The sequence below is a fragment of the Uloborus diversus genome, unplaced genomic scaffold, assembly GCF_026930045.1.
Source record: "Uloborus diversus isolate 005 unplaced genomic scaffold, Udiv.v.3.1 scaffold_13, whole genome shotgun sequence".
Classification (NCBI taxonomy): Eukaryota; Metazoa; Arthropoda; class Arachnida; order Araneae; family Uloboridae; genus Uloborus; species Uloborus diversus.
The window spans coordinates 6,742,191-6,769,932 of record NW_026557987.1 but is presented as its reverse complement, the minus strand read 5'-3'; the positions used below and the strand labels follow the sequence as shown (position 1 = coordinate 6,769,932).

The following is a 27,742-nucleotide window of genomic DNA, read 5'->3' as shown; positions in this document are numbered from 1 at the left end:
CACTCATAACTTTTTAAATATTTGAACTAAGGCAATGAAACTTTTTCCCTGTGTTCAGAATATTTAGTTTAGTTTTGAAATAAGCAATAAAATTTTTTTTGATCGTTACATCATTTTTGAGGTAATGTAACCCCTTAAGTTCTAAACGGAAAGATGCATATCAAGCCCCATCCTGGTCTAATCTCGGAGGAGTGGCTGCAGGTGTTATTGATTATGCGATATGCATACACCATAGAATGTTTCGTCCATGAACCGTTTTTAGCCATGATTTCTTTGTCTGTTGTTCCAGCCTTGTTTTGTTAGTTGAAACCTTGTATGTAAATGAAAGTTGTTCAAATAAAATTGGTATTTGTTAATGGAAAACTGTGTTATGCTTATTATGAAGTATATTAGTATATATGCTTTGTTTAGTAAACTTAAAAAGCAAAATATTGCTTCTATTAGTTAAAGAAAAAAAAAACGCACAAAAAAGTACTCTACCTACAAACAAAAAACCTGCAAAAATATAAATTGCAAGCAGTTAAATGTTCCTAAATCAAAAGTTGGAGGTATAGTCATCTGTTCTGATAAACTATTCTCTCCCCATTAAACCCTTAAAATCAACAATGTAAATTAACTGCTTGTTTCAGTGAAAGAGGAGGCAACAAAAAAGTTTTTTTTTCTTAGTGTTACTATTCAAAGTTAACTCAAAATAATGAAGCAATTTAAACGATGTGTTGCAGTTTTTGTTTCATACTTCAACATCTATTTTAATAAATATTTAGCAATTTAATTCCACCTTTGATCCTGATACATTTTATTTAGCCAAATTTGTTTTACTTATCTTCAATACATTTTGATGGAGAATACAAGGCTAGTAGTAGCAAAATGATTTCAGGGCGGAAATCTAAATAGCGCATGAAAATTTAGGATGATGTTTTTACTGTACTAATTTTGTTCACATATTTCTTTTGTCAACTTCTTTTTTACAATTATCAATGTTGAATTCAAATTTTGAAAAAAAAAAGGTAAATTCAAAAAATAAGTAATACTGCCTACAAAGAAAAAAACGTACAAAATAAATAAATAAATAAATTGCAAGCAGTTAAATGTTCCTAAATCAAAAGTTGGAGGTATATTCATCCATTCTGATAAACCCCATTGAACCCTAAAATCAACACTAAATTAACTGCTTGTTTCTGCGTTTTTATACACATATTTCTTTTATTAACTTTTTCTTTTTTACAATTATCAATGTTGAATTCAAATTTTGAAAAAGAAAAAAAGGTAAATTCAAAAAATAAGTGCAGCCTCTAAAATATTTCCAATACAGATATAAATCAAAAAGAAAATCATGTGCAAAAATATAAATTTTAATTTGAAGGTAAGAAAAGAATTTGCAAAACATTTGGTTATATTTCAAGTACCAATAAGGGAATAGTACTCAATTTGCATAATATGTACCTTTAATTAAAAATCTGTCTAGTCTTTGGAGTGTATGAAACTTCCTTCATTTCAACCAGTTCATCATTTACCATTTAAATATTCTAGATCATGTTTTACAATACACAAAAAAACTTTAATCTTTTTTTTTTTTTTAATTTGGGAAGAAATAAACTGTAAAATGTGAGATTCAGCTGATAATGGGGGGGGGGGGGATTTTGATTAATGTCAGATGAGCTGGCAACTCTACAATGCTATTGTTTTGTAGAGAACAAAGTCGTGCCCTAAGCAAATTTTTAACATTTTCTCTTGTTCAATAATGAAACAAAGGTAGAAAACAAAACTTTTTAAACTAAAATAAAATGCACATTTTTTTTCCAATTCCAGGGCAAAAGGTTTAATTAAAAACAAAATCAAGATACTTTTTATTCTCTAAGGAAAGTGCCCAGGATAATCATTTATAATTGCTGAAAAAAAAAACATTTCAAATTAGATGATGACAGGAACAAGAAATATTCAATCCAGAAGAAAAAGAAAAGAAGACTGTAAGAAAATATATTTTCTGCATATAATAAATATAAAGCAAGTGGCGAATTTTCAATCATGCATTTCCAAAAAGGAACATAAAAATAAATTTCATTGTTCTGTTTCTCTCCAGGGGGCTCCAAAAATGTAAATCTATCGCTGAAAAACAATGAATCTCGTGACTAGCTATCTAACTATTACAAAGATAATATAGTGTGGCTCTGATAAGTTGGGCTGTGACCTTGAAAATGTTTACCTCCTTTTTTTTTGGGGGGGGGGGGGGGGGTAGAGAAAGGTGATTTGCCCTGAGTTCAGTCGTGTTATTATCGTAGTAGTTTTTCAAAAGTACTCCAACTCAAATCTGTCCCAATACAATATCCCTTCCTCCCGAGAAATAGTTAAACTTTGTCAAGGTCATTATCAGAGCTACACTGGATTAAGAAACGTGGGGCCCAGGGCTCGACTAACTAACCCAAGGCCTACTAAAGCGAGGCCCAAGGCCCACTACAATTTGAGGCCCTCACTAATTCTATTGCTTTGAAGTCAGCGTAAAATAATGTTTAACTTTCCTGCAGTGTCAGTACTAGCCCTTGCAGGGATTTTTGCAGTCGCACTGTTTGCCCATGCCTATCACCACTAGTGCTTTTTTATACTCATTCAATAACTTAATACTTTTATAGTTCAATAGTAAAGGGTATAAATGACCCCCTAAAACAAATATTCAAAGGAAAAAATTGGTCATTTAGCAGTTTTTTTTTTCCAACTATGAAAAAAGTAAGAAAAAAAAACGTCAAAAAGGCACAAATTGCAGATTACAGCAGACACTTATTTCGGCGTTACAAGGAAGCCTTTTTCAATGCAAAAAGTAATGAGCTTATGGATGAAAAGACGTCTTTTCATCCATAAGCTCATTACTTTTTGTGCTTTTAAAAACATTAATGACCATTAAACTCTTGTGAATATCATTTCAAAACTGCTTTTTTTTTTTTTTTTTCCCCCCAGTTTGATTTTTTTTTTTTTTGTTTTTTTTTTGTTTTGGAGAAATCTATTTTTGGAACAATTTGGGTAAGTTAAAATAAAAATAATTTCGATCATCTTATCTGAACCACCATGGTTTGCACTATTTTTCATCTCTAATCATGAAGTTAAAAGTGCTGAATACTACCCAAATAAACATTTTATACAAGTAATGAATTGAAAAAGTAGTAACAAATAAAAGGAATTAGTAGAAGAATTTAATAAAATAAAACAGCAAATGAAGTAATGATTTGATATTACTATTATTTTTTATTACAGATATATTCAATTAATGATAGAAAAAAGGTTATATATTCATTATGGGCATCCTTAAAATGTTGGACTCTGAAGACTATTCTGTAATCAGGCGCCTAGCCTGATAATGTCAACAGTAATACTACATGCAAAAATTTACTCTAAAAAAACTTTAACTGGGGTTTTTACAAAGAAAACTCCCATTTCGAAGTGTCCTATTTAAATTTTAAAAAAATGTGAAAAACTTGTAATTTCAATGGTAATGGATGAGGAAAACGAGTAAGTAGTTACAGAGCTCAAAAGAATTAAAAGTTATTCCCTCGTGTGTGGTATTTTTAAAAAGAGAATAGCAATTTATTTTTATTTGAAATCTTTGTAGTTTTAAGAAAAACGAACTAAAAACGCTTAAGCAAAATTATTTTATTTGCCAAAAGAGCGATAAAGTTCAACTTCCACGCCAGAGCGCGCCAAATCGACACTAGATTTGGCGCGCTTAAAGAGACAACCACGCCAAGAGGCTTCCCGGCAAACCCTCCGACCAATCGGAAGCGATGGAAACCTCTGGAAAGCTCGCGAAGCGCTCGGAAACATCTAGAAGCGCACGTTTTCCGAATTAAATACCCTGGCGCTCGTCCGCCGCTTCAGTTTGGATTTGGACAGCTGGACGAACTCGTGTACGCTATATTCGACTTCATTTGAGCTTTTGAGCTAGTTTCGAGAAATTATTTTGCTATTTGACTCTATCGAAGGCTCGTGTCACTTCGCCATTTTGACTTGGTGCTGTGAGATACAATTTCACTGAAAACACTTCGCTATTCGACTGTTTTTTGAGACCAAATTTCGCTGTTTGAAAACTTAGTCGTCAAAATGTTTTCACCTGCAGCCAGTTTATTGTTGAACCTCCTGGACGACAGCGATTATTCCCCCTACGGCCACGGTGGATATGGATACCTGAACCCTCCCCACGCCCACCTGAGTATCATCCGGCCCAAACGTCAAGAATCTTGTTCTTCGGGGGCCGTCGCCGCCAAATCCGACCCCTCGACCTACCAGGTGATGTTGAATGTGAAGCAGTTCAGCCCCAACGAGATTGAAGTGAAAATTGTTGACAATTTCGTCGTCATCCATGGCAAGCACGAGGAGCATGCCGACGAACATGGGTTCGTGTCCCGGGAATTCACCAGGAGGTAGGTTATTTTCATTGCATTCATACAACTCGAGAGAATTATTTTGTTTTGCCCTTCAAGCTTCAAAAATTCCCGGGTTTTGATGCTTTTTCTCGAAATTCTTCAATTGATAAATATCTCGCGAAATTGCATCGAAACGAAGTTCTGATGTAGTTTGAATCGAAATGAATAATTAACTGGTGTTTAGAAGCATTCTAGATATAAAGAATTCGAAAGAAGATCTTTGAAAAGATACTACAATATAGTTAGAACAAATTTACCACCAATATAACTATGTATTGACTCTCATGCTTAGAAAAGATACCAAAAATCATTGAGGAACGCATGGGCCCCATATTCAAAATTGTGAGGGGGGGGGGGGGGCTCGGATATTTTAACCATGGTTTAGCATGATATTTCTCCCATTAAAACCAATTTCAGGACAGATTCGAGTGTTAAAATTTGACTTTTTTTAATAACTAAGTCATTAATGGCTGGAGAAGAAATGTTTTTACATTTTTGCAAAGAAAAAGTACTAAAAGCAAGAAAGTTCTAATTTCTAAGGAGGTGCTCGAGCCCCCCCCCCTGCTCCCCTATATGGGCGCCCTTGAAGGAACGTAATAAAAACTTAAGAGTAAACGTCCTCCAAAGTAAATGTCATGCCTGTGTAAGATTTTTTGGCAAATTTGTCACATTAATATTTGAAAAGCAGCTGGCTCCAGAACCTGTTGCTGGTCGTTGCATTTGTATATTTTTATTGTGGGACAGTGCAGGCTTGTTTGGTTAAAACAAAGTGGTTTTTTTTTCTTCAAACACTAATTGTTTCCATTAAGTTTACATATGATCAGATGATGTAATATCCAATTTATGCATAGTAACCAGCAAAGCTTAAGAAATAAATGACAGATTAATTTGCAAACTTTTTTTAAAATTTAACTCTAATTTGGGGAATTTTTTATTTTTTTCGTAAATGTACCTAATCTTATTAGGAACATAAAAATAAGGCAGACTAACAGTTTCCATGAAATTAGTTGGAGAAAGAATCAAAGTAGTTTTTCTTTGTTTCATTTTTCTTTCGTTTCGCTTATACATTTCAAAAAAGCCCAAAAACATTTCAGCCAAACTTTTATTTTAGTACTAATTTGCTTCATTACTTAAAATGTATAGCAATAAATCATGTATTATTTACAAAATCTGTGGTGTATAGTAATCTAAACTCTGTAGAATACTTAAGCTGCTAGAGAATGAGAGACTTTTATCCGAGACTTTTTATGAGAGACTTATAATTAAAATGATTTTTTAAATGTGAGGAAATTGTATTCCTTACACCAGGAGAAATAATTTATACAAAGGAAAACAATGATTTTCTTGAAGTCTACTTTCCTATTTATATAATGTAAGTTCAGACACATTAGGTACATTATTAACATGGTCTAACTTTTTTATAATCTTGAAACAAAATATATGTTGATATTTAAATAGCATAATGTACAACACTTGTGTTTCATTTGTGGAAGTGCAAAATACTTTTTATACTTAGAATACTTAATTTTAATTTCACTTTTATTGAAAAATTTTCGTAGAAAGCTATAATTATGGAGAAATTTGCTTAAATTTTATTCTAGGGTATTTATAGTTATGTGTTAATTCTCATTTTAAATTTCTTTGATTATTCATTTGCTTAAAGGTTAACTTATTAAACTTGTGGTAATGTTTTAGTTCAAGATTTTCAAAAAATATTTCCCTTATAGAAAGCTTTATTTGTAAGGAAATGAAAATAAGATTTTACTTTCAATTATTTAATCATGGAGTAGTTATGTCAGGGGTTCAAGTGGACTCTAAATTCCCTGAAGCTCCACCCAACCGTAAAAACTCTTCAAATATGAAGACAAACATTAAAGTTTGTTTTTAAAATATATTTCAGTTTTAGAATGTTGCCGGGCCGAGATACTCGAATGGGAACCCGTAATTGTAAATTTGGGATCACAATTGCCCTCGAGTTAGGTTTAAATGTGAATATTAAAAATTCATAATTGGTTCGGTGATATTTCGATGATTGGGAAACTGGCGCAATAGCCTCACTTTTAGCATAAAATAACTTTATTTTGGTAACCCTGCTGATTTATAATAACCCTAATGTGAATAGATGTTTCCGATCTCTTTGTTTCGCAAAGAAAAATGTCTCTCGCGCTGGAGCCAAAAATTGACACCAGCGAAGAAAGATTCCCAATTATCGAAATATCCCTGATGGTTCGTTTTACAAATGGTGTTTAAACCCAATTTAAAAACAGCATTTTTGTTTTTCAAAAACTTGAGTTTTTTACCAACCCTGAGATTGTTTTTCTAAATTTTTCCCCTCTTCAGGTACCAATTGCCAGACGATGTGGAGCCTCAAACTGTGAAGTCCTCTTTGAGCCAGGACGGTGTCTTGACCATCAAAGCTCCCAGAAGGCTTCCAGAACCGGTCAAGAACGAAAGAGTGGTCCCCATTATCCTCCAAAAATCCGTTCTTCAAGAGCAGAGGGCGGCCGATAGGGCCCAGGAGAGGGCAGAGCAGGAAATGGAAGTGCAGCAGGAAGAGAAAAAATGAACTTGTTTAGTGACTTTTTTGAATTAATTAGTTTTTCCAAGTGATTTATGTTTTTCTCTTGTTCATTTGTTTAAATCCACCGGATTCGTTCGTTCGCCAAGATATCCAGAGCTTAGACTTATGTGTAAGTGCTCTGTTTATGTGATTATGTATTCATTTTTAGTTTCATAATAAATGTCAAATTTGTTAATGTGTTGCATTTTTCCTCAAACTTTAATTTTTTTTCTGACATTCTTGGTCATTCAGACATAGCCTTTATTAAATTTAAAGTTTAATACTTTAGTCATGCCATAATTTTTCAATGTATTAATGTGACATAAGTTTTCAACATTTAAATTACTTTCTGAAGTTCTCCTGGTATTTCTTCCAATAACCTAAATATTTTAACAGGAATTCTATTTTATTCAGTATGTTTAGAAATTAAAGTTGTAATACTAGAGTCAAAATAGATGCGTAAAAGAAAATTAAACTTAAATAGATTTTTATGTAAAACTATCTTATAAATAGTAAAATTGATTAAACTTAATATTTCTTCTAAAATCCTAATTTGTTCAGTATTTTCTTAAACTCATTCAGGTTTGAAATAGCCAAAATCAAACAAACTTTTTAGACGATCTCATCGCCTCAAAGCAACAGTAGAATTTCTTACTGCTCTGAGGTGATAATGTATTGAATTTAATCTTGACTGGATAGATTAGAATACTTTATATTTGATGTGTAACTATATTTAATAATAAAATGCAATTCATTTAGGTAAATGGAGCTTCTTTCTGACAAATACTTAAAATTATAAGCAAAAAAAATATTTTTTGAGCAACAATTTTGGAATAGCTATGAAAACAATATTTAGTAGCTAGAAATAAAGTTTGGGGTTCTGATGTGATATGGCGAAGATGCCGGAACTGTCGAATAGTCACTGACATTTCACAATAAAAACATAATATTTTCTCTTTCTGAAAAATTATTTAACTGTAATTCAGACATATTAGTTGAGCTAATTAAAATTTAATAGGTTTGAATGAAAATGTAAGAATTTATTTTAGTTTAACTAATTTATATTAAAAGAATGGTGGGCTTTATACGTATAAAATTGGTTTAAAAAGTAACCAACTGTTAAAATTACCTACCATTATCTTAATTTAATCTAAATGTCCTTGTATATCAAAAATTGTCTTCTATTGAGAGAAGATAAGTTAACCACCATTCATTGATTAATTATAATTTATATTTTTTACTTTTTATTTTTTATTTATAATTAACTTTCTTTGCCAGCAAGAAATATTCATTAAATGAGCTAACATTTCTTAGAAACACAGAACTCCTTAAAGTTTCTTATAACTTTTGACACTGAATCTGCAAACGGATGGTGGGGTGGAAAGGTTTTAGAAAAATCAATGCAGCCTATGTAGTTTAGCATAAGATAAGAGTATTTTATCCCAGAGTTCGTACTCAATTTCACAAATAAAGTGAAGGAGTAAAATGAGATTTTGAAGGAGTACTAATGGGTTGTCATTAAATGTCATACTTTTCTTCAACATATTTGACCAACTTCCCCTTACAAAGTGTCACACATCAATTTACTCCTCTTGTCACTGTCGTATTTTTTATAAGCATATCGTTACAATAACTGTGATGTCACAACTTTGTCCCCCTTGTCACAATTTGGACCGGCTAGGCTGGTCCTAGGTCTCGTTGACACCTCTTCCGGTAAGCTGTTCAAAGTGCTTACTAAAGTAGTAGTTTTTCTTTATTTCCAGGTTAGCCTGAGATTTGAATAGCTTAAAACAATGACCCCTCGTCCTGATTTCGGTGCAAAATTTAATCCATTAACATCGTTCATTTTGATAAATTTAAACAACTGAATCATGTCCCCTCTGATCCTCCTTTGCTCCAGGCCATACATATTGAGTCTGGTATCATAATCTAAATCTGAAAGTCCCCTTACAGAGTTCATACTCAGTTTCAGAAATAAAATGAAGGAGTTTTAAGGGAGCAAAATGAGATTTTGAAGGAGTACTAATGGAGTGTCATTAAATGATGTCACACTTTTTCAATATATTTGACCATCAGCATCCTTTATCACAAAGTGTCACACTTCACCCCAAACTTCTCCTCTTGTCACGTCATATTTTTTACAAACACACTGTTACAATAACTGTGTGATGTCACTTTTTGTCACCCTCTCTCTTTCCCTTGTCACAATTTCATGAGCCCGTCTCCTCCTCAAGGCATGTGGATGACCCTTTTTACAATATTATAACTGCAATTAACTAAACAATTGTTTTTAACGCAATCACTTAATGTAGTACATTTACTTATGTAGTTTTAAAAATTTAAATAATAATTAGACAACTTGACTTTTGCTGCTGAGAGTGTGGTGAAGGAAAAAACAATAATCATAAAACTTGAAAAAATAGCCAAGCACCATTTAAGCATGGTTTACTTCACTTATGAAATGTCTTAGTCTTCTAAGAAAAATTTCACCTTCAACTTCTATGAATTAACTATGATCAATTTGTAAATCGAAAAAAATAAGTGCGCGAAATTACTACATTAAAATCGCCTATGTGACGAAGTTAGTTGTCAATCGAAGTATTTTAAGTTTCTGTTATAGAGGAAGATTATGTAGTCTTGAACTAAAAAAAGAAGGAGTTTTGAAGGAGTTAGAACCAAAATGAAGGAGTTTGAAGGGCCCTTCAAAATTTTTTTATAAATGAAGGAGTTTTGAAGGAGCGTACGAACCCTGCCTTACTAGTCTAGTTGCCTTCTTTGAACCCTTTCCAATGCACAAATATCTTTCCTTAAATTAGGGCGACTAAAAATGAACAGCATACTCTAAATGGGGTCTCAAAAGTACTTGGCCTAAGTGCTACTCGGTATGTCTCTAAATGTAGGAAATGCAGTTTCAGGCCGATCATTTCGAATTTTTCTTGAGGCGGTTGCAAGGGGCCACAATGCTTATACTTGATGCAAACTTCATCAGAAAAAACAAAATCACATCTACTTCTGCTAATGCATTGCCCCTTTGCAGAGAGGACTGGCAAATGGTATAATGTATTAATTTTTTCAAATAAATAACTGTTAAACAAATGCTGACATGAGATTAGCAATGTTTAAAAAAATGTTAAAACATTACTGCCAAGTAAAATAAATGGGGTCGTTTCCAAAATTTTAAAAGTATTTTTTTTTTCTGAAAGAGGTCTTAGTACCCTTAGCCTACTTTTTCCTGTGAAAATGAAAGAACCCATATGGTAGTGGTACCCCCCCCCCCCCAAGAGCAAGGGCGCAGCCCCTAAATATCGTAAAGATTCCCCCAAAAGTGAAAATTACCCCTCAAATCAACTCCCCTAAAAATATCAATGGCGCAGACTGCGCCATGACCCCCCCTCCCAGGGGGAACCCCAGCCTATGCTTTTTTCATTTCACACTCTAACTTGAATCTGGTTATTTTCTAATTATTTCAACTATTTATCCAGCTCCATTAAGAAGTAAATAAAAGGAATTTCCTTTTGTTTTCCTTGAAAGTTTTTGGTTTAAAATGTGAACTTTGATTTTTTGTAGCAAAAGAAGAAAAAAAAAACATTTGCATAATGACTATTAATATAAGTAAAGGAAGAGGAAGCAGATCCTAACATTTCATCTGATGGTAAAACAGTGATCTTCTTTCAATTTTGTTTGCTTCAGTTTGTTTCAATTTTGTTTGCAACATAAAAATTAAAAAATGTAACAGTTACTTAAATTTTCCTACTTATTATGCTCTTGATTCTTCAACTCATTGATGGATGCCTCGGAGAAGTACGCCTTTAGCTTTTTGCTCAGTAAAACAGATTTAACAAATGAGTTGAGCAAAAACATTCAGCTATTTTGTCTTTGACCCATCACATGTATAATTCTAAAATATAGGCTGATTATAATAATTAAAGTTCTAATTTCAAAACTACCAGTCAAAATGACTTCCCATTGGATTTATTTTGATTGGCGAAAGAAAAAATTCCGATGGCCTCACAACTGCTCTGGTGAAATAACAAGTCATTCTGACCAGCATTTTTTTTAATTAGAGCATTTGTAAAATCTCAACTTTAACTGCAATCCTGGGCTAGCTAAAAAACATCATGACAATAAGATTTAAAAAAAAAAAAAAACCCTCTCATTCTGTGGCAAGGAGGAAAACGGATCTCTTTCGAAAATAATTATCGAAAGATGAGGATGGGATCTATGCACAAATAATACTGCTTTGGCTTTGTTGATGTGCACATTCAGTTCCCTAATATGACAATCCTGTTCTATGTACATTCCACCCCCAATAGAAAATTTTCAATGGGTGTTGCAAAATGACAAACATGTAATTCCTCAGCAAAAAAATACGATAAAGATGGTTAAAAATAACCATCAACACAAAGTGTAGAAAGGCATAATAGAGGGAGTGTTACAGAAGTGGATGTAATCGGATTTCGAAATGTAAAATATTGGGACCAGTGTATAAAAGCAGCTGAGCAGCGTAAAATTTAAGGCTCATGTACAAAAGTCGGCAGGTATTATATGGATGCCTCACTCGCCAAATCTATTCACTCCGTAAAACAAAAAGTCCAGAAAAGTGATGAAGAAGATAGTGTTATCCATCGGAGTGAATGCGCCCTTGTGTTACGTTTTCTGTCATCACTTGGTCAGAAATGTACCAAACCAAAAGTTTAACATAAATTCGCACACTATTAAAGCAGAAATAAGTAATTTTTTTAAAGTGGAATTAATCGATTTGGCAATTAAGGCATCCATATGTCAGCGAAATGGAAATTTTTTTTGCATTTCCCAATTAATATTTAGCGAAAGATAGCGATGGGATACAAATAAGAGTGGCAGAAATCTCTTTACTTGGTGGCCATCTTGATCTTGTCAATGTGTCGACCCCTGCCAAGGGCTGTGTGTACATTCCAGTCCCCATAGAAATTTTCCTATGAGGATTGCAACGATAAGCATGCAAGACATCAGGAAAAAAAATAAATAAATAAATAAATGTAAGAAGGATTAAAAATAACCATCAACACAAAGTTGTTTTTGTCTAAGAGGTAGAAAAGCACAGCGGACACGAAAGAGGGGGTGTTACGGAAGCGGATGCAATTGGATTTCGAAACTTAAAATATCGGGAGGAGCCCATAAAAGCTGCATACATTTCAAGCCTCATGCATCAACCAGTGATGATATCAGTGAAATAAAAAACCACTCTCACTCCATGGCAAGGAGGAAGACGCATCTCCCCCATAAATATTTATTGGAAGATGACGATGGGATCTATTTACAAATAATACTGACTGAGACCTCTTCACTTGGTGGCCATCTTGGCCTTGTCGATGTGCACGTTCAGGTCCCTGATGAGCCGGTCCTGCTCCGAGTACATCCCCGCCCTGAGGAGCGTGTCCTTCTTCGCCAGCAGCTGACGCACGTGGACGTTCGACGTCGTGTTGCCGTTCATGTCCGACGAGTCCCTGATCGGCTTAGACGGGGACTCCGCGACGCAGTCAGCGTCGTCGGGCGTCATCTCGCCGTTTGGCTTGTAGGGGGAGAGTTTGGCACCGGGGTTGGCGTTGGGTTTGGCTTCCGTCGCGTTGGAGTCGAGGTGAGGGCCGACGTCGCCGGTGGGAGTCATTCGGACGTCGCTCGTCACGGAGGGAGGCCTCCTTTCCGGGATTTTCCCGTTTTCCGGCGAGACCACGGATTTCAGGCTGCGGATGAAATGAAGGGAAAAAAATTAAAAAAATTAATTTGAATTTTAGCTTCTTGAATTCAAATTATGTTTTTTACAATCACGAGTGTGTGTATGTAGGGGTGTGTGTTTGTGCCCAGGCATGAGTGTTTGGGTATGTGTGTGTGTGTATAGGAATTTGTATGTATGCGTGTGTGTTTGTGTCTGTATGCAGGCATGAGTGTGTGTGTAGGTGTGTGTATGTATGCGTGTGTGTTCGTGTCTGTGTGCAGGCATGAGTGTGTGTGCATGTGTGTGTAGGTGTGTGCGTGTATGCCTGCATGAGTGTGTGTGTAGGCGTATATGTGTTTGTGTGTATGTAGGGGTGTGTGTTTGTGCTCAGGCATGTGTGTGTGTGTATAGGAATTTGTATGTGTGTGTTTGTGTCTGTATGCAGGCATGAGTGTGTGTGTGTGTATGTATGCGTGTGTGTTTGTGTCTGTATGCAGGCATGAGTGTGTGTGTATGTAGGGGTGTGTGTTTGTGCTCAGGCATGTGTGTGTGTGTGTGTATAGGAATTTGTATGTGTGTGTTTGTGTCTGTATGCAGGCATGAGTGTGTGTGTGTGTAGGTGTGTGTTTGTATGCATGTGTGTGTTTGTGTCTGTATGCAGGCATGAGTGTGTGTGTGTGTGTGTGTGTAGGTGTGTGTATGTATGCATGTGTGTGTGTGTGCAGGCATGAGTGTGTAGGTGTGTGCGTGTGTGTTTGTGTGCCGGCATGAGTGTGCGTGTAGACGTATATGTGTGTAGGCATATATGTGTGTTTGTGTGTGTGTATGTATGTATGCGTGTGTGTTTGTGCTCAGGCATGTGTGTGTGTGTATAGGAATTTGTATGTGTGTGTTTGTGTCTGTATGCAGGCATGAGTGTGTGTGTGTGTAGGTATGTGTATGTATGCGTGTGTGTGTGTGTGTCTGTGTGCAGGCATGAGTGTGTAGGTGTGTGCGTGTGTGTTTGTGTGCCGGCATGAGTGTGTGTGTAGACGTATATGTGTGTAGGCATATATGTGTGTTTGTGTGTGTGTGTATGTATGCGTGTAAGTGTAGGACATGGATGCAACCTGGAGACGACTTTCGCTAGAGGAGCCGGTTGACAGTGATGCTGCAGAGGAAGGTGGCGGGAAAATAAAATGATAGCACATCAAAACAGTCAAATGAGAACAATAAGCAATCGTGATTGCTCAAAAAAGAATCAAAATGACGTGTCTTCTGCAACAATTAAATAAAGCATAATGCAATACAAGGTGTGTACCATTGAGAAGAGATAAAATAGAGCGAGTGAAGACTTTCATTCACGAAACCAATAGCCCAAGTCACGTGATAGATTTTAAAGTAAAGCATTGGGAGAAATCAAGTTTCTTTTGCTCGTTTAACGCAAAACGTGCCAACCATTCGTCGTTGTTGAGTCATGTGACTTTGAGTCCTCGGGTCGGCTTTTGCTAAGCTAATGATTGAACTTGCTCCTTCATTTTAATAACTGCTCTAAGGTGTGTACTGATAAAGAGACTTCATCAGATAAAGATATCTTTTATTTCAAGTCTTATTTAATAGAATTTTTTTTTCTTATTAGTACAACATTGCCACTAACATTGAAAGCTGAAAATGGCATCTATGAAAGCAAAACTAGATGGCAACAAGGGGGCTGTCGAGAGTCAAAAGTCAAGAAAAAGGTTTTTATTTTCTAATCAATAGAAAGAAAAAGTTAAGCATTTGATCTCTTCCTATGAGTCTATAAACAATACGTAGCAATAAAAAATGCTGTTTGTGATTTCAGCTTTAAAAAAAAAAAAGTATCCAAGGAGAGTTTGATAAAGGAAAAGTATAGGTTATAAGGCAAAATTAAAAAAATTGGAGAATTTTACAGCCAAAATTAGAATGTACATTTTAGTACTTTACCGAAACAAGATTAATGCTCAACTATTCAGAAAAAAAAAGTTGCAGGAAGCTTCTTTTTAACCCCCAACACACAAAGAAAGGGGGTTATAAGTTTGACGTATCTGTGTGTCTGTCTGTGGCACTCTAGTGCCTAAACTTATGGACTGATTTTGAAAGAAAAAAAACTTTGTTCGAAAGGAAAGTTGATCGAGAGTGTTCTTAGCTAGGTTGCATCTTTGGATGACATTCATTAACGAAGATATTCATTAAAAACCTCTAAAAGGTTTTTTTTGCGATTTTTGCAGTGAAAACATAGTTAGAAATTTTAAAATTCAATACCAAAATAAAGAGAATTTTCTTCCGGGTCTGATACAACGTGTTTGGAACTTCCATGCTACATAGAATTCGAATTATAACGTTTTTCTTAAAAGCAGATTTCAATAACGGCTAAGCCTTAATTCATGTGATTGATAACCGGATTCATTGTCGGCCGGCAAGGAAATAAAACGCAATGATTTGAAATTTGTATCTGTTGCCAGTTTCTATTTAATAGCAAATAAAATACCTGTCATTGATTTTTAATAATACAGTAAAGCATGTAAAGTTGACTGCTATTTTAGGGCACAGAATTAGATCTATACCATATAATTCAACCTCTATGAGTTGGCCACCTGTTTAAAACGACCACTAAAGTGCACCGCAAGTAGTCAACTTACACAAGTTTCACTGTATAAGGCTTTTAAAAGGATTTTCAATTTTCCATCTTGATTCTACAGTTGCGACTTAGTCGGGTTTTTTAAAATTTTATCCTTGCCTGTTGCTCTTTTGCACCTCAACAGTATAAGCTGCTCATAGTGATGTGGATCGGGTAAATACCCAGCGGGTAGGTAAATATTTTTTGGGTATTTACCCAAGGCCTGGGTAAATACCCAAAAACTGGGTATTTTACAAAAAAATGCAAAAAGTGAATGAGATTTTTTTTTTAAATCTAAATATGAAATAATTGGTAAAACTTAATGAAATTATGAAAGAAACATATCGTGAACCAAAAAATCTTTCTTTTCAATGCCATAATTGGAGAAGATATTTGCTTTTTTTTTCTTCTTTTTTTTGTAACCAGTTAAGCTTTTTACTTTTTGTAGAATGGCTTTTTATATGTGAAATTCGGCTATCAACATTGATTAGGCATATCCAACACATTTAATGTGAATATCATATTAGCTTGCTGATTTGTTTCACACAATAATTCTTTAAATATGTGATCAAAATACAAATTTTAGGGAAAAATTAATTGTTCTGTATATGGTTATTTATACAAGGTGTTCTGTTTTAACCTGCAAAGACCTTTATTTTTGCAATCGTTAGTCCTATATGCATACTTCCAATTGCAAAAATCTTCAAAATCAGATGCAGAGTAAAGATATTGAAAGGTTGAAGCAAAAATAAAAATGAGTCGAAAACCACAAAATTTAACTTTTTATACGGCCCTAGGTCCCCTAACTTATATTTAGAGAAATGATCTGCATTTAAAACTTACTGACACAAAAAAACTTGACATTTGTGCAATCAAAACTCAAGGAGATATTCCATTTGAAAGTTTTAAGGGACCATGCAGAAGATGAGATTAGAACTTATTACCCTTTCAGAAGAATGATAGGTTGGCAAAGTAAAAAACACAAGGTATTTACATTTTTCATTTCTATTCAAAAGTTCATGCAAATGTTACGCCGTGATACGCAAAACACGCTGCAAAACCTTGAACAATTCGAAAAACCACACTCTGCACGCATATATTTTTGTATCAACACTCATTAACTGCTATATTTTCCCTCAAAAGATGTTACTGAGGGCGAGTGTAAAGTGGTGTAAGTCACATAACGCTGCGTTTCATATCTCAGTGAATATTGGTCGTACTAATGTCAAACTTTTTTTGTAATTGTTTTTCAACAGAGATTATCTTATATCTTTAAACGAGCAATTCTTGTGGGTATATATATATTTCTTATCTCGGAAACGGCTCTAACGATTTGGATGAAATTTTGGATTTAATTGTAGTTTAGCATTCTAAGTTCATCCACATCAGTGTTTTTTCTGTAAAAACGCGATTTTTTACAAAAAAACGTTTTTTAAAACAAAGTCAAATTGAGTTAAGCCTTGAAGTAAATTGTGAATTGACGCATCAGGCAGACGATTTGCAACCATAACAATGAAAATGTGTCTCTTCTCGCTTTAAAATTTCAAACTTGCTTATGGTTGCCAGGTTTGGCTGATATTGGCCATTTTGGCTAATTTCAAATACACTTGGCTGAAAACAAATTCAAAAGCATTATGCAAGTCGACGTAATGCTTTTTTTCTTTTTTAAGTGAAACTATTGCTCGACCATCCTATTTTATTTTATTTATTTATTTTCTTTTTACACTTCAAATAGCTTAACATGTTTTTTAAATCACGCATCTAAATTTTATTTCGAAGAAGTGTATGTCTTGAGATTGTTTATGTTTTGTTAAGACAGTTGTTATCATTTGTTGGAATGGTTTGTGGATCATCCGTTTTGATGGATATCATGCTGTATGTAGTATTTTCTGGAGTAAAAACTAAAAGTACTTATTCAAAAAGAAAATCTCGATTGGGATAAAATCGTGAAACGCATCATAGTATGAAAGGAAGTATTCGGTTAAAAACCGATTTCACCACAGCAAAACTAAAGTCAAAATATTTTAATTACTGACAAGAAAATTGTATAGTGGAAACAAACGTAACAGATAGTTTAAAGCAAAATGTTGATTTAATTACATTCAGAATCTTCTTTGCTTGGTACTTTAGTGTTAGAAGAAGGTAGTGCTTAATTTTTCGTTAACGTGAAGCTTTTCAAGTATATTTGGAAAAGTATTGAACCTTAAAAAAAACACGGGTTGACAAAAAATAATTCTTTTAAAGCCGAGCGAGGCTCGGTCGTCCAGGTACTTTCCCTAAATATAAGTCAGAGGACCTGGGGCCCGTGTAAAAAGTCAAAATTTGTATTTTTTTTTATTTTTACTTCAAATTTTCAATATCTTAAGTCTGCATCTGATTTTGAACATTTTTGCAATTAGAAGTATGCATCTAGGACTGACGGTTGCAAAAATAGAGGTCTTTGAAGGTTAAAACAAAACACCCTGTATATATACATAGTGGAATACTTACAGAAAAGTATTTTAGTTAAATATAAATTTTTGAAATAAATACCCTGGGTATTTACCCCTAAAAATAAATACATAGGTATTTTACATCACTAGCTGCTCACCTTTCGACCTTCTCCTGCACCATCCCCCGTATCTCCTCGTCCATCCGGGAGATGCTCCTCTCCTCTGCGGCGAGGAGCTTCCTCCTCAGGGCCAGGATCTCCTCGTCCCTCCTGGCCAGCTCCACCCGCTCCATCATGTGCAGTTTCTGCTGCAGTCCGGAAACCTGTCGCACGGTCTGCCCCCACTGCACCTTGTACTTCTGCTTGGAGGCGATGGCCAGCTCCAGCTTGTGCTGCAGTTCCGCCTGAGGGATATAAGGGGTCACATTACCTCAAAGACACTTTTTTTAATTAATTTTTTTTTGTTTTTCTCTGAAACTATAACATGCATACCTATTTTGCAATCAACAATTAATTTTCAAAATTTTAAAATAATCCCCACTTTTTTTAAAAGTTAAAGCAAGTTGGCCACAAAACTTGGCGACCAAAAGACTGGCGATATGTGGCCAAGTCTCTGCCAAATGATAACACCACTTGAGTTTACATAGTTTACATTGAAATTAACTAGAGACGTACCGAGTAGCACTTTGGCCGAGTACCAAGTACTTGGCCTTTCATTACTCGGCCGAGTACCGAGTTACCGAGTACTCGGCCTTTCATTACTCGGCCAAGTACCGAGTTACCGAGTACTCGGCCTTTCATTACTCGGCCAAGTACCGAGTTACCGAGTACTCGGCCGAGTTACCAAGTACCATTCATGTTTTAAAAAAACCCAACGACACACAGGTGATGAATTTTGAACTTATTGGAATAGTACTATAGACCTCCTTGTCTATATGACAGTTTTTAAAACTAAATTCCTGCTGAAATTTAATTACGCATTATTTAAAAAATTTTGTTTATGTCAAAAATTTTACAAAAAAAAAAATATTTTTAAAATTAAAAATAAATAAATAAAAGGTATGATTAATCAAGTTGGAATTAAAACAAATTATACCAATCTATTATAGTTCTAGTCCGCCAAACATAAATAATTTTTAAAAGCAAATAAAACAAATGTGCTGGAACACTGCAGACACGTGTTTCTGCATTACAAGGAACGTCTTTTCCAGCGCATAAAATGTGAGCTAAAGAATGTAAAGACTTTCGACAGAAGAATCCGACTTTTGGCGGATGCCTTTAAATCCACGAGCTCCCATTTTGTGCATCGAAAAAGGAATTCCTTGTAATGCCAAAACACGTGTCTGCACTGTGCTTTTAACATTGTTTTATTTCCATTTATTTTTTAAGCAAAGATATTTTTATATTTTTTATAACTAATTTTTGTTTGTAGCAAAAATCCATTTTTAGTATAAAAATTCCATATTTTCTACATTTACTTTTTTGGCACAATTTTTAATAAGTTTTATAAACTTTGGGGACATTAAAATAAAGACTAATTCCATTGAAGCATTACAAACTTCATTATTCTCAAAATTTAAATTTGACTTGTAAATGATTGCAGAAAATTATATATGCTTGCCCCTTTTTTATGAATTTTAATATCTGTCTTTGACAATATTCATTTTTTGCAACTACTCGGTATTGGCCGAGTATCTGATCAAAATTGGGCCCAGTACCGAGTACTCGGCAAATTGGCCGAGTACCGAGTAGTTACCGAGTAATCGGTACGTCTCTAAAATTAACAATGATTTCCCCCCCAAAAAGGGGCAAAAGACCCCTTTTGGAGCATCCGAATGCAACCAAAAAGGGAGGTGCACAACTAGAACTTACTAAGAGTCTATGTATCAAAGTTCAACTTTCTAGGACATACCCTTCTTGAGTTATGCCACATACATACGCATGTACACACATACATACAGACGTCACAAAAAAACGCGTTGTAATTAACTAGGGAATTATCAAAATGGATAATTCGCATGTCTATACGATCTTAGGCACTTAAACGCCTGTGGTCGGGTCGAAAAAAAAAAAACTCAGCATTCATTTGGAGGCGAGTAAAAAGGAAATTATGGTTGATTTTTGAGTGAAATTTTTTTCTCAAATAAAATATTTCCTTTTTTGTAAAAGGAAGTAAAAACTAAAATTTTTTAAAAATCCCTGAGGTTTTTTTTTGTTTTTGCACTAAAAAAAGATTTCTGCTAAGTCCATTCATTGCTTGTATATTTATTAGAAAATTTTCTGTGATTAATTATGTTACAAAATTATAATTCTTAAAAAAAAATGTTTTTAAAGGCATAACATGCTCTAAACATTTGAGAAATATATAAATTGCTTATCCAATGCACAGTTTTCTTAAATATATTTTCTTGACTGCAAAAAGTATCACTTTAAAGCTGTATCTTTAACAGAAAAAAAATCCTTAAAGATTTTAATAAAATGAAGAAAAAAAAAAAGATTATCAAGAAAAAGCAATTTAACGGTTTTCTTTTTGCATAAGAACACATAGTGAGCATAACCACTCTTAACTTTTTAAATATTTGTATTAAAGTGCTGAAACTTTCCTGTGTTCGAAATAATTTTTAGTAATAAAACTTGATTAGTATGTTCATTAGAGTTCTAGCAGTCAAATATAATTTGGGCGTTTACCAAGTCAAAGGAGTTTTGCATTTATGGATTCCACTTTGCAGATTTAAAAATCAGAGACACAAGCTCCCAACTCACTATGGTCAACGACTCTCTCAGCCCGAGAAAAAACAATGTGATAAACCAAAAACATATCATTTTTACACGAGGAATATAAAATTTAAAAAAAAAAAAGAGATTAAGCAGTAAACTCTCAATTATATGTGAAATTGGGTGGCTTAAGTGCCGCGGATAATAAAAACCGTGGATAAATCTCAAAAAGGCTAAAGTGAGGGACAAATAAGGTAAAAATTAACTTCCTCAAAAACTTAGCTGCATTGATGCATAATACAGTGAAAACTGTGTAAGTTGACCACTTGTGGTTCAGTGCTTTAGTGGTCAACTTATAGAGGTTGAATTATATGATGTAGCTCTAATTCTGTGCCTGAAAATAGCGGTCAACTTAAGACAGGTGGTGAATTTACAAGGGTGGTCAACTTTACAGGTTTTACTGTACTTTCTACAAAGAGTAAAAATATATACAGTACAGTAAAAATATTTCAAATTTTTTGCACAGCAGAACTTAACAACAATAAAGAACAAGAACGTACAATGAAGAACGCAAAATAAATAAAGAAAACAAAAACAGCCGAGTTTAAATTTACAATTTTTCGACAAAATTCGGCTATTGGGATTTGCTTTTCTGCTGTGAAAATACATGTTCCCGATATCGATTGACTCGCGGATAATCGAGAGTTTACTGTGCACTCAAACGAAAGAGTTAGTTAACTTCATCTTTCTTATTTTATTAATTTCTTAAAAGTATTTTAATATCTGTTGTCATTGTTCGGAAAGGAAATTTTGTATGTTTTTTTCTTTTATTTAAGCCTGATTGTGGAATATACGTCACTTGACACAATTTTTATTTTCAAGATAGGCCAGGCAAAGCCGGGCAACGCAGTTAGTTATTTTTATAGGAGGAATATAAAATAATTTAAAAAGAGACATAACATAAACATGCTTACAATAAAAGACTATACACCCAGACAAACAGAAAGCACCAACCTTTTCCATGCTGAGGATATTGACTTCCGTCCTCAAGTTCAAGTCCTCCGGGTCTTTGTTGATTTTAGATTTCAGAGACTCTCTTTGCTCTTGAACTTCCCTCTCCAGCTCTTTAATCTGAAACAAAAGGTGAACATTCAGAATGCTGGTGGCTTTATATATTTTCCAGTTGGAACTTAATCTATACATATCAGTTAAGCAAGCAAGAACTTACAAAACTTTGGAAATAAACATGAAAAATCTCTACATAGGATAAAATGTCTCCAAAAAGCGTCTGTGTGTTTGAATTCACAAAACTCGAGAACTACCCGGCCGATTTCCCTGAAACTTTCACAGTTTATACCTGTTAGATTTTTAATTTAAACTTTCACAAAAAGTGAAAGAATCGCTTAATTTAAAAAAAAAAATCATTAAAAATACGTTTTTGCATCATGCAGAATCAAACCTTTTTCGATGTAAACATTGTATCACGTTGTGACGTCATTCGTGCGATCGATTGCAATAACTCAGTCAAATGAATGAACTTTTGGGTGAACCGAGTCACCAGTTCATTGTATCTTATAACCGCGAGTTTATTTTTTTGATTGAGTTACTTTTTGATTGGCAACATATCTTTAACTTTCTTGCATTGGCAACACATCTTGTATTTTGCATATTCTTAATTTGAAAGCCATGTGAAGACTTTAAATACTTCGAGCGATCTTTTTCGCTCTCTCTCTCGCCTCACATAGCCGCAATGTGTTGCACATAGTAAATCATCGTGATTTCGTGATGTCTGCCAGTGCTCTTTACTCCTGGCAGGGCGTAATACAACGTGATGTCAATTTTAAAGTTATAAAACGCCTTTAGGCCAATTTTTGTGTATTACGGTAATGCCATATATTCCTTGGAATCGGCATGTTCGTAAACTTAATGTTTCGTTGTATATTAGCGGCTAATATTTGTTTATTTTTCTAAATGATTTTTTAAATATCAATGAAGATGTTGTTCGTCAACTTTAGAAATCCTTTGAGGATAATAAATACAGATTTTCCTTGAGGAAAAATGCTTCACATGTTTTTCTTTTTCTCCAACTTCAGGCTGTGGACATTTTTTTTTGCAAGTTCACTTCTACTAGCGGTGTAGTAAGTCTAAATTTCACTACACTTAATGCTCACAATACCTTTAAGTTCGGAAAAGGTTTGCAGACCAGTTTGAAAAAAAAAATCGATGAATTGTTCTTTTTTTATTTCAATTTAGGCCCAATTTTCACATACATTCCAGAATATGGAGGTGAAAATTACTTGCACATATTAATATATATCGTTGGAAAGAGTAGAATTTTCCGCATTCTATGCAATTTGTTTCGATGCGCTAACTCTAACTTAATTACAGCGGGAGTTATTTACGTTTTTAGCTCGAATTTGATTAGGCTTAGTTGAAATTTAGGCACTACTTTCTTCATTAAATCCATCAATAAAAAGTGAAGGAATCGTCCCACAGTTTTCTTTTCGACTCCATTGGAAAGAGCTGCTTTTTCTACTCCAGATCTAACTCGACCTATGGTCGAAAGTTTAATCCTCTATCTCCATTAGAAAAAAAGTCACAAGCGAGTTAAATGAAGCTCAAAAATCTTTTCTATTCAAGTTTTTAACCATTTTATTTTCGCGTTTCCACAGTAACGCTTTTTGAACCCATTGTTTATTTCCATCTTTCTCATTTTCAACTAAACTAAACCGTGCAACTAAAAAGTTCGGGAACTACTGATATAAAAGAAACTATCCTCATATGTATAATAGATAATGATAGAGTAACCCGCGTGTTTCAACAATGAAACTCACGCCACGGCATGATCATTTGATAATATGTTTCAGTAGAGTTTAACATGCAGGGAAAGGCTTTATAGTGACAAGGCTGAACTCGATCCGGTCACTTCACTGTTTTACCGGTAAGACCGTGTCATTTCAGGGGAATGAAGAAGCGAAAAAGCGATTGAAAACTAACACTATCCACTATAGTTGGGGTTAAAATTTCAATCATCAAAATACCACCAAACTGGCAATGGCTTCGTTAAAATGTATCAGAAGGGAACTAATTTTCACCCGTTATACCTTGACGGGCAACTTTCTAGTAAGAACAGAAAGATTAAAATTCAAGGATAAAAATCTTAATATTTAAAAGCTAGAACCATGTAAAAAGGCCATGGGTAATAAAAACACAAAGATTAAAATTCAAGACCATATAACGTCGGTGGCGATGGAGCATTTCTCCCCCCCCCCCAAAGCGACCAAAAAAATCAGGCTAAAAAAAAAAGCTCTAATACTCAGGCCGAGGACTGCTGATGGCCTTTGAAAAAAGTGAGAAAGGTGACAAATTTGAAAACAAAGGTGACTAAAAGGTGACAAAAAAGTAACTAAAAGGTGACCAAAAGCAATTTGTTAAGAACTCAAAAAACAAAAGATTATCCCTTTTTACTGACTTTTACCAAAATAGCCCTATATGCTTTTTGTAAAGATTTCTTGACAATTTTGGAAATGAATATTATAGGGCTAGAAGTAGCGAAATAAAAATTTTAAGACATTTTCAAAAAACTTTCAGTGTAAACTCTATGTAACCTTTCTTTAACTGTAAGTATGCTGTTTAAAAATCTTTCTGTCTTATTTTCACCAAAAAGGTGATTTGAAATGGAAAATTGTCTTTTAATGTCAGCATTACCATGTGATAATGAAAGTGAATCTTTTATCACCTTAGAAACATTAGGAAACTTTAGATCGTTGGAAGTTGAGTCTTTTTTTGAAATGTGCTGCTGCCAGTAGTTATTAGTTATCAATGGTTTTGTTTTCGGATGCTTCATCATCTTTTTCCAGCTGCAAAGGTTTCATTCATCTTGCAACCTATCGAGTGGAACATTAAAGGGCATAATTTTGGCAACCTAACCTTTATCAAATCCTTACAGCTTCTAGATTTACTTCTCTCTTTTGGATCCAAAAATTTAAAACTTTTCAGTAACCTGTATGATATGCATCTTTTTTCTATTACATATTTGCATGCAGTCACACAATGCTTTTAAGCAGCTTTTAAAAACGTAACCTTTTTATTTTCTTTCAGTTTTGACAGTTCATCTGTCACCTCCCCACTAACAACGAGATCTTCAAGAGGTACTCTATTACCTACTGCAAACAGTTCATCCGTGTCTACGTTTGAAAAATCAACTTTCTTTATAACAGAGGCTTTTATAACTCGAGCCATAAAAGTCTGAACAATGGTCTCTATTTCTTGGTATAATTTATGTATCACAGGCACTTGGCATTGAAAGCGTTTCGTGAACTGCATAAACAAATCACCAGATGAAAAGATAAAATGCAGTTCAGCTTTTATAGAAGGTCTTTTTGAAACATTTGCAACAGCTTTATATGATCTGCATTGGATAGCTGAATTATTTTTTAAAGGCACATGTTTAAAAAAATAATACTGAAGAGCATCCCACTGTTCCAGTAGTCTGTTTGCTGAAGGTCCAAGGGTAAGTCAACAGGTACTTGTGTGTTTCAGGAACTTGTGATGAGGTGGATTTAGTTGAGCTTGCATTTCTTCGAAGTCCTCCTAACGGGAAGGCCAACCATCAAAATAGCTATAAGTACTAAGAAGAAGTTCAGATGCTTCTTCACCTAAATACTGCAATGCTTTGACATTTGCATTATGCATTGTATGAACACTGCAAGTACCAATATTTATTAGATTTTTTTCTCGTGTCTCAAGGATAATAGTGCCAAACAACCTAAAAACTTTTTTATTAACGAAAACGCACCAAACTGTCTCCGAGACGCACCAAAAAAGGAAATGTTAAGAAATTTTTACACAGACCAAGTTTACTTCGCATTTGCGCAGCAAAAATAGAACCCGAACCATTTCTGTGCAAACACAAAGTGAAACTATAAACACAAACCAAAACTTTTCTTTATTCTGCGCTCAAAGAAGACATTGAGGCACGCCTCCTTAACACATCACCCCTTTTTCAAATTGAACCGCTCGTGGGTGCTTAGTCGCGGCTTTAGAGGTCAGTAAAAGTAAAACAAGCAAGTAACGCGCTTGGCTCTAGAGATGAGCGTGAGATTTAGAGACTCCAGATGACGTCACTTGTTAAACACAGAAGACAGCTTGCATTCGATGACCGCTCACTCAACAAAGTGTGCAGAAACAAATTGCGCAGCTGAACTTTAGTCGAACAATGCTCTATGGCCAGAAACACAATAGGAAACAAAATGGCGTTTAGACGAGACTTGCGGAAAACGCGTCTGACGGCCGAAGGGGGGATAGAAAGACTGGTTCTGCTCATAGGGTGCAATTGCAAGCAATAAAAAAATTCCCCGATTTCCCGGTAGCGTAGCTATTTCTCTTAAACAACAACAAGGTAGGAGGGGGGCATGTTTAATGCTTACTTTTTTAATTAATTTCACTGTTAAAGCTATCATTCATACTTTTCAAGGATTTAATTATTTTTAAAAAAAATTCTTAAGACACATTTCAAGAAAGGTGAGAAAGGTGACAAAAGTTGCAAAAGGTGACTAAAAGTAACCAAATTTTTAAAAGGTGACTAAAGGTGAGAAAGGTGACTGACTCCTCGGCCTGTAATACTTGAAAATGTGAAAAAGAGTAGTTAGACAAACACAAAATCGATTAGGTGATGAAATATATTACTTGAAAAGACGATAATATTCATAGAGTTTCACGAAGGGGGGGGGGGGATTTAGACCTGGGGACCACTCTCTTCTATGTTTGTGCCAAAATCAGACTTTCTATGAGATTTTCGAATTTTCAATGCAAAAATGATTTTTATGCATACCTGACGAACAAGAGAGCTGTTTTGCTTTTGGAGATCTTCTACTTTGAGCCTGGAATAAAAATTTAAGATTTCAGGTCAACATTTTTGTGAATGTTTGATCATAATAATTTAAGTCTCTGAAACATTTTTTCAAAAATTAAATGTAGACAGGTGTATATTTCAATACAAAAAAAATTTCGATTTATTTTGTACCTTAAACCGATAAAATAATTAGTATCTACAAGAATGTGGTTCGGGATTTTAGCTTCATAAGTCTCTTTTTTCTTCCTGGTAGTTGAAAATGCTTATTTTTATCAAATTAATCCCCCACCCCCTTGTATTGGAAAAATTTCAGGACTTTAAGGAAATATTTATTTATTTCATATTAAATAGCAACTAAACCATACCAAGTTTCAAAAGTTTTCATATTTGTATTTTATTTGTTTAATTTTTCATTAAGATTGAAAATCACAACACAAAATGCATCTATCAATTGGTCAATATTTGTATCACCATCATAATAATAACCTCTGACTGCAATGTAGGTTTCAAAATAATGCTTTGAATACTTAGAGCCTGTCTCCCTGTCATTTTTGTGAAACTAATTGCTTTTACTTCATCACAAGCTGCATTGCCCGGCTTTGCACGGTCTACCTTGAAAGTAAACGTTTTGTCAAGTGACGCATGTTCAACAATCAGGCTTGAATAAGAGAAAAAAAAAAAAAAATCCCTACAAAATAACATTCTCAAAGAAAGAAAACGGTAAATCAAAAGTTCCCGAAAAAAATTAAAGGCTGTAAATAGAACTAAAATCCTTTTTTAAAAAAAGAAAGATAAATTGCGAAATAATAATCAAAAAGGGAAATTTTTACCTCAATACAAAGTGGCAACCTTCAGAACGTTAATTTAAAATGGGATCGTGTATACAACACTTTTCCGATTTAACATTTCTGTTCTGTTAGGCTTAGCAGTGCTTTTTAATTTTTTCCAGTTGATTTTACAGCCTTTTTTTTTTTTTTTGGAAATTCGGAGGAAGTGTGTTTTCTATGTGTGCTTTTCGCGGGCTTTCGAATGGGACCTGAATCAAAGAAATCGGATAATTATTTCCGGTAGAAAGAGCCATTAAATGGCATTTTCGGGCCCTAAAATTAAAATTTGAACGGTTCCAAACTTTTTTGGCGTTTGAAAACCCCCTAGGTTCCTTCTCGGGTGCCCAAGTACCTACCTCCCTGCCAAATTTGGTCGAGATACGAGGTAAACTGGATTTGTATAGAGAACATACATACACATATATGTATTCTTTGTTTTATTTATATAGATTAGTCCAAATGTTGAAATAATTTTTAAAATTGTATCTTAAAAATAGGTATTTGAAGTTCTTTTTTTTTCTGTATCTGTCAAAAGTACTTTTATAATAAATTGTTTACTGCAAATAGTACAACAATCAAAACAAAAATACTCTTGTTAAACAAAAGCAGTCTTAGACTTATTCACCAGAAAAAA

At 34.2% G+C, this 27,742-nt stretch overlaps 2 protein-coding genes across 2 annotated transcripts in view; one reads left to right on the top strand and one right to left on the bottom strand.

Moving 5' to 3' along the window:
- The first annotated feature begins 3,779 nt into the window (after positions 1 to 3,779).
- Positions 3,780 to 7,119, top strand: LOC129232585 (protein lethal(2)essential for life-like). Its single transcript, XM_054866717.1, has 2 exons — positions 3,780 to 4,406; positions 6,750 to 7,119. Exons 1-2 carry the CDS (start codon positions 4,087 to 4,089, stop codon positions 6,973 to 6,975), a joined length of 546 nt encoding a protein of 181 aa, XP_054722692.1. The 5' UTR covers positions 3,780 to 4,086; the 3' UTR covers positions 6,976 to 7,119.
- A 5,090-nt stretch (positions 7,120 to 12,209) lies between these two features.
- Positions 12,210 to 27,742, bottom strand: part of LOC129232650 (centrosomal protein of 120 kDa-like) — a 74,519-nt gene continuing 58,986 nt past the window's right edge. Inside the window, exons 18-21 of the mRNA XM_054866781.1 lie at positions 26,261 to 26,309; positions 21,442 to 21,558; positions 17,872 to 18,116; positions 12,210 to 12,692 (exon numbers count right to left, since the gene is read on the bottom strand). Of these exons, the coding sequence (XP_054722756.1) occupies positions 12,293 to 12,692; positions 17,872 to 18,116; positions 21,442 to 21,558; positions 26,261 to 26,309 (811 nt within the window). The 3' untranslated portion in view covers positions 12,210 to 12,292. The remainder of the gene's footprint in view (positions 12,693 to 17,871; positions 18,117 to 21,441; positions 21,559 to 26,260; positions 26,310 to 27,742) is intronic.

Coding starts and splice junctions, on each gene's coding strand:
- LOC129232585 (XM_054866717.1), top strand. CDS start 4,087: ATGTTTTCACCTGCAGCCAGTTTATTGTTGAACCTCCTGGACGACAGC. Junction 4,407..6,749: donor TCCCGGGAATTCACCAGGAG/GTAGGTTATTTT, acceptor TCCCCTCTTCAG/GTACCAATTGCCAGACGATG.